The sequence below is a fragment of the Myotis davidii genome, unplaced genomic scaffold, assembly GCF_000327345.1.
Source record: "Myotis davidii unplaced genomic scaffold, ASM32734v1 scaffold471, whole genome shotgun sequence".
Lineage (NCBI taxonomy): Eukaryota > Metazoa > Chordata > Mammalia > Chiroptera > Vespertilionidae > Myotis > Myotis davidii.
This window is the reverse complement of record NW_006283354.1, coordinates 566677-574058: the sequence shown is the minus strand read 5'-3', so window position 1 is coordinate 574058 and position 7382 is coordinate 566677. Positions and strand designations below refer to the sequence as shown.

The following is a 7382-nucleotide window of genomic DNA, read 5'->3' as shown; positions in this document are numbered from 1 at the left end:
TCAGCTCCCCCCTCAGCCTCAGCCCCCGGCAGCCATTCCGCCCTTGGGCAGAACTTGTTGCTCTTCGTTCTGAGCAGCAAGGTGGGAATAAGCACCTGGAGACCAGATGTGTTCTTTTTTTCATATATATTTATTCCAAAATAAAGATATAAAAATCTAACAAATATATATTTTTAATTATAAAAAAATATAACAATTGATTTTGATTTAGCGTGGCTTACTTAATTTTTAAACTGCAACAACTTAAAAAGAAGGCTTTTAAAATTCAATAAATAGAATAAATACTATTTTTTATCTTTATGCTCTGCCTTTCATCCTTTCTTTCTGGAAAACTCCCAGGAGGCTGTTGAGAAACGTCAGTGTGTTGCCTGTAGTGGTTTGGTTGCACGGCTGTTCACAGGAAAAATTCTGTGGGGATAAAAGTGAACAAAGACGGAGTGGTTATGGCAGTAGGGGACCCAGCAGCCCAGGAACTGCCCTGCTGAGGGGCGGGGGTTCCTTGGGGAGAAGCTGGGCAAGCAGCAGGGAGCTTGAGACACAGAGCAAGTGGACGGGGAAGCCCAGGGCTAGCATTTTGTGTAGACACACAGGTGGCTGACTGTGTGGTAGGATTTCAGGACACATACACTCACCCCTATCAAATGCTCCTAAATTTCTTTATTAGGGAAGCCTTTAATTGGACTCTTTGAGGCCAACAATTTTGTTACTGTCCTTTTGGGTTGTCATTTCAAGGTCATTTATAGCACAGTGGTGAAGGGCAGGGCCTTGGGGTCACATTGACCAGAATTCAAATCTCAGCTTTGCCACTTATTAAATACTAGAAGCCCAGTGCACGAAATTTGTGCGGGGCGGGAGGGGGGTGTCCTCAGCCCGGCCTACACCCTCTCCAATCTGGGACCCCTCAGGGGATGTCCAACTGATGGTTTAGGCCCGATCCCACAGTTGGACATCCCTCTCACAATTCGGGACTGCTGGATCCTAACTACTCACCTGCCTGTCTGCCTGATCACCCCTAACCGCCTCTGCCTGCCAGCCTGATGCCCCTAACTGCTCCCCTGCTGGCCCAATTGCCCTAACTGCCCTCCCCTACCAGCCTGATCACCCCTAACTGCCTCTACCTCGGTCCCCACCACCATGGCTTTGTCCAGAAGGACGTCTTCCAGTCTAACTAGCACATTATCCTTTCATTAGTATAGATGTAGCCTTAGGAAAATTAGTTAACCTCGCCGAGCCTCAGTTTCCTCCTCTCTAAAGTGAGGGTGATAAACCTGACAAGTCTGCAAGGTAGCCACGCAATGAAACGGTATATATTAAGCCCTTAGAACCACATGCTGTTGATGGTAGAAACATGTTCCATTGGTTCTTAACCTTCTGGCCCTTTAATACAGTTCCTCATGTTGTGACCCAACCATAAAATTATTTTCGTTGCTACCTCATAACTGTAATGTTGCTACTGTTATGAATCGTAATGTAAATATCTGATATGCAGGATGGTCTTAGGCAACCCCTGTGAAAGGGCCGTTCAACTGCCAAAGGGGTCGCGACCCACAGGTTGAGAACCGCTGCATTAGGCAGCTGAGCAAAGGGCCCTCTATGAGCCTTCTATGAGCTCAGGAGGCGATGCTAACTCCCAAGGTGCCCACTCCCCTCCCCAGCCCTGCAGGGACAGGGTATAGGTTGCAGAAGATAACATGCTGATGGGCATGTAGAGCAAATGGCCAGCTTTCACCTGGATCTGGGTGAGTTTTCCTTTAAACACCTCCTTAGTCAACCCTCCCCCAAACCTTCTTTAACTGCAGGCTACAACTGCCATTCTGTTGCTAATAGGTTAGCAAATTGAATCTCTGGATAAGTTAGTGTTCTGTGGGCTATGGCCCCCACTCCCTAGATTTTAGCATCTAATTACAATCGGATTCGGTAGGTGGAGAGAAGGAAATGGCGACAGAGGTGTTTTTAAAGCTAGGGACCATCGGGCTCTCCGAGGCAGCGCTCACTTCAATCTGTGGTTCTGATTCATTTTCTGATATATCTCTTATCGCCCTTGAACTACCAGTTCCACCGTCATCATCCATTCTCACTCAGACAGACTTGGCATCACATTCACATAGAAACAACTGAGCCGAGTAGGGATATCACAGATGCAAACACACTCACCGGACACTTGCTGTTCTTCAGGGCTCCGACCGTTTTCCTCACCCGATTGAAAACCAGGGGGAAACTTGCTGGCACCGTGGTGTTGGCCATCTGGGCCAGGCCCTCCTGGAAGCAGGGTGTGGTGCAGTTGTCCTGGGAATATTGAGAGGGAATTAGAAAAAGAATGCTTTTAGACACTATTTTAGTTTAACCAATGGAGCCGAAACGGACGACGTCCCTTGCCAGTCTAGGAAATGGCCAGTGCTCCTGGGGTGGCCCTTCGTCCGGAGCCACACTCCCTGCGGGTTTCAGGATGTTCTATCCAGGGAGTCTGAGGCCTGCGGGCCCCGGAAATCAGCCAGTTCAGAGTCTCCTGGTCAAACAGCGCTCCCTGTTCCAAGTCTGGCCATAGTGAGTTTGAAAGTCAGAGAAGAAAAAGCCGTTGCCCACCAGCCGGACGGGATGTGCCCATGTATGCAGTGGTGTTTCTGCAGGAGTTAAGTCCATGGGCTGGGCCGAGGGGCGGGAGGGGTGGAGTTGCGTGGTGCTGCCTGCCCTGTTCTCAGCTGCTGGGTGGACCCGCCCTCAGCTGGGGCGGGAGCTCTGGTTCTCCCAGTCCTTGCTTCAGAGAAAGCAAGCAGGGCCCTTTGGATAAGTTCTTCCTCCTCACCTCAGCCAGAAAGTTCCTGCCCCGCTTCCTCTCAGCTCAAGTGGGCATTGAACTTCCAGACGCCCTTTCCACTTCCCCTCCACCCACAACCTTGGCCACTGTCCTCCCAGAGGCCCCCTACGTCAGCTAAGTAGACCGTGCGTCCAGAGAAAAGATGAAGCGTTGCCGTTTTATTTACATTGCTTTGCAACCTTAGAGTTATCGTCAAGTGCATTAGAAATTAATGCGATATGGGCTATATCATCTGTTATCATCTCAGTTCCAGTTTGATTTAATAATACACCTGGCACAGCTAATTTAGAAGGACAATCAAGATTCTTTTTTAAATATTAAAAAGTGATCAAACTTCTCAAGGAACATAGAGCTGACCAACTACAAAGAAATCTATATGATATAGAATTCCCAGAGCCTGTTTTTTTAAGGAAATACTAATCTGTAACGATTGTAATTAAGTAACACTTGCTTATCTAAAATACCAAATAAAGCAATTATTTTTGCTTAAACACTTTAAAAAAAGAACAAGATCAAGATTATAGGCTTTTACTATACTTACAGAAGGAATGGGCAGACACAAGCAATTGGTCACCTGCAAAAGAGTAATTTCAAAGTGAAGATTCCAGATATGGAAATTAAAATCAGCTTGGAAAGATCTTAACAGAGCATTTACTCACATTGCCGCTACAGCTGCATTTTGACAGTGGATCTTTCTAAAATAGATTAAGAGACAAGAACCCATAATGTGTGATGTGTTTTTCATTCTCCTAAAATAATGCACTTACATTTCAGTAGCTGCCTTTCCCACTGGTGCCCCTCTCCGCAGCTTACCTGTAGGTTATTAATGAGGTGCGTGATGTCCTTGATCCCTACCAAGGTCAGACACCCCTGCCCAGCCACCGAGCTGAGGAGAAGGGCAGAGGCAAGGACCACAGTCGGGAGCATCTTGACACAGAGCTGGAGCTCAGCCTGCACACACCTTCACATCGAGTCGTATTTAAAGCTCCCTTGCAAATGTGGAAAAACCCCAACATCAAACTGATACCAAGTGCCCACTTTTTCTTTGTAAGTTTGGGTCACTTGACATTGAAAAAAAAAGATATACATATTATAGCAAACTGAGTCACTTGGCAAAGACTATGTTGTATTATCTCAGGAAATATCATTCATTAGAAAAAAATGCTTTTGAAAAGGTTGGGTGTGAAGATGCTATAGGAAAAGTTAAAGATCTTAAAACACACACACGCACACGCACGCGCACACACACACACGCACACACACACACACACACACACACACACACACGGCAGAGGTTCTAGTTGTGAGGGTTAAAGCACTCTCCACGAAAGCCCAGGGCTGTATTTTCCCTCTTTCACTTTATTGGAAATGCGATAGAGTAATAGCCAGACACGGGTGTTCTGGGGAAGGTGGGGCTGGGCTGGGTGGGAAGAGGATGGCGGACGGGGCAGGAGGGTGAGAGATAGTGCAGTTTCCTGAGCTGCTCTGTGGGACAGGGCTTTCGCAACCTCAGTCTTTGCAAACTCAGTCTAGTCACCGCTACCTCAACCTTACTGTTCTTTATTCCCAAATCTTCACAACGTCTCTGCCGCCTGGGGCCAGATTCTGCCCCTCACACAAATGCATCTCGATGCAAGCATTCCTTTGAACAAGGGTCTCAAGAGGATCTCTTCACTGTAAGGACAAGAATGCAGCAAGCGTGCCTGTTGGCACTGGCCTTGAAAGACTACACAGCACTGTGCAACACAGAGTGAAAACTCAGCGCTCGCAATGGGATCGTCGCTAACGTTTATTGAGCACTTACTGCATACCAGTCACAGTTCTAAGCGCTTCATGGGAGCCACGCCATGGAAGGGTAAGCCAGGAGTTGGTGGCCCAAGTCAGTGTCTCTTCTCCCATTGCCCTTCTGCTCACTCAGCTCAGGCCTCTGGATAGAAGAGAGGGGCTGTGACACCACCGCTGCCTCACCTCTGAAGGGCTGGAGGCCCGTCCTGTCCTGTGCTGTCTGGGGAGAGGGCTTGCTGGCCCATGAGGCAGAGGCCTGGCCTTGGTGTAGCCAGTGCCCACCGTCACTGGTATCTCGGGTAGGTCCCGGTTTACTAGGAGGAGCCACACATATTCAAGTCAGGAAAAAAGTGAGCAAACTAACATATTTTTTCTCCCCAGGCCAAACTCTGGCCTGCCCAGTTGGGCTTGGGTCACCACCCTCCTACCCACCCCAAGAGCTGGTGCAGAGAAAGGTGATCAGGGGGCACTGGTGCTCCTGGGGCAGGTTACCCAGCCTTTCCAAGCGTCAGTGTGCCGCCAACCCTGCCCTGCACGGGAACCGGGCGGATGGCCCAGTCCGACCTCCTGGAAGGGCAGGAGCATTCCATTCAGGATGCTTCCTCGGGAGTGAGCCAAGTTTATTGGGAACTTGGGCTGGTCTCTTTCATACCCTGCTCACGTTCTGCTTCCACCTTACCTACCACCCTCCAGTCAAGGTGGTTTCTTTCTAATTCCAGCCTCCAGGCCTCCGTTCTTGCTCAGTTCTGCCTGGACTGTTCTTCCTCAATTCTTCCATGCACAACCATTCTCATCCTGAGGTCTCAATCCAAACGCCTCCTCCTCCACCTCCTCCATGAAGCCCTCCCTGACCACAGTCATCATTGCCATCTTCAGGATTCCATCTTGATATCTATTCCTCGTAGGGGGATATTAGTTCCATGACAGGCAACATGACAACTGATTCTGGTTCATTACTGTATTTCCAGGTCTAGATGAAGTGCTCAGGAATTACTGCTTAGATAAATGAATGACACATTTCATTTTTTTAAAAAGGGTTCTTAAATTTATATTATTTATGAAGTGACCAACAGATGTTCCCAGTGGATCCGTAACAAAAAATAGATACAACATTTTAAAAACCTGAGGAAGGAAAGCATTTCACAAATGATTAAGCAATGAGCCACGTAAACAGGCTTGCTGTGTCGTCCCTTGAGAATGTTGAAGTGCTATTCAGCCTCCTCTCCCTTTCAGTTCTGGTAGTAACCGCGTGAGGAAGGCATGTCCGTTGTGGGAACTCCAATCTGTAAAGGATGAAGCAGCGTTAGGTGACTATGCTCTACAATTCTTGCCCACTTCCCCACCCACTCAGTTAGAGAAAAAAAAATTAAGAATATTTAAATGCAGTTCAGCAGTTCAAAACACCATTAGAACAGCAGATGTTTATCTAGGCAGGCAACAGCTTTTGAGGTTTAGCTTCTAGGATTTCTTTCAATATCAAAATGCAAGTATGCAAATAACCTCCTGCAGAAAACATAAACCAAGCTCAGAAATTAATTACTCATTATGTTAAATATCAAGAAGATTGGAGAGTAGGATGCTTACCAAGATTTAGTCTAGATAGCATATTTTACAATAAATGACAATACTCAACTCACTTATTTTGTTCCAAAGATAACATATGACATTTTTATTTTGTGATAAAAAAAAGCCCATGTGTCATGAATTATTTCTTTAGGAATAAAACAAAATAGTTAATTGTTCTGGGAAGCCACAGCACAAAATGACACACACAAAATGGCATGAAATTTCTAAGTAAAACCCATTCTGCGTTTTTCTCTAAACAACCAAGAGATAACTAATTATGAGAACTCTCGAGTACTAATTTCTTAATCAAATAGTTATGTCAAAGTCGATCGGTATTTCCCAACCAATGGGATGGGCAAGCCCCGTGGGATGCACTGTCCTCCCCACAGGAGCTTCTTCCCAGGGAGTGTGACTTCCAGCTGGGTGTCCTGCACCTCTTGCTTCACATCCCTCCTCGGCGAGTTCTGGGCCCTATTCAGTTCCTGCACCATTTCTGGAGCTACAGACACCTCCCCCCTACTCCTCACCGTCCCAGAACAACAATCCGGGCCATCTTGTAAATGGAATGTTTATGCCCTCACATCGACACAGCCCGTCATTAGCTGAAAGCTGCCTCTATATTTGTCAGAGACTATGGGACCCCCTTTGCTGCGCCCAGTTTATTGGTGGCCATCTAATTAAGAAAGAATGAGAACTCCTGCTCATGGTCGCACTGGGGAAGGCCCTAGAACAGCGGTTCTCAACCTGTGGGTTGCGACCCCTTTGGGGGTTGAACGACCCTTTCACAGGGGTCGCCTAAGACCATTGGAAAACACATATATAATTACATATTGTTTTTGTGATTAATCACTATGCTTCAATTATGTTCAATTTGTAACAATGAAATTGGGGATCACCACAACATGAGGAACTGTATTAAAGGGTCACGGCATTAGGAAGGTTGAGAACCACTGGCCTAGAATCTGTTGAACCCTTAAAGGCAAGGTAACATATGAAGTACTTTATGGGGATGAACATATCAAGCAAAGGGAGCAGATGGAACAGAAAGGGCCTCTATTTTGATTGCTACTGTGTGCAGGTTTTATTTCCTAACTGGTTATTAGTGATGTATAAATAATGCACTTCTGCTGTGAGCCAAGGACCACATTCCTTAATGGCTGCGGCAATAATCATTATCACTAACGCATCACCTGCAGGTCTTTCTGCACTACCCGGA

At 46.8% G+C, this 7382-nt stretch overlaps 1 protein-coding gene across 1 annotated transcript; it reads right to left on the bottom strand.

The window, feature by feature from the left end:
- Positions 1-297: 297 nt before the first annotated feature.
- On the bottom strand, positions 298-3742 carry IL9 (interleukin 9). Its single transcript, XM_006753566.1, has 5 exons — positions 3629-3742; positions 3475-3510; positions 3357-3389; positions 2155-2286; positions 298-408 (listed from the first exon to the last, which is right to left on the bottom strand). The coding sequence occupies exons 1-5, from the start codon at positions 3740-3742 to the stop codon at positions 298-300; spliced, it is 426 nt and encodes a 141-aa protein (XP_006753629.1).
- Between the last annotated feature and the right edge of the window lie 3640 nt (positions 3743-7382).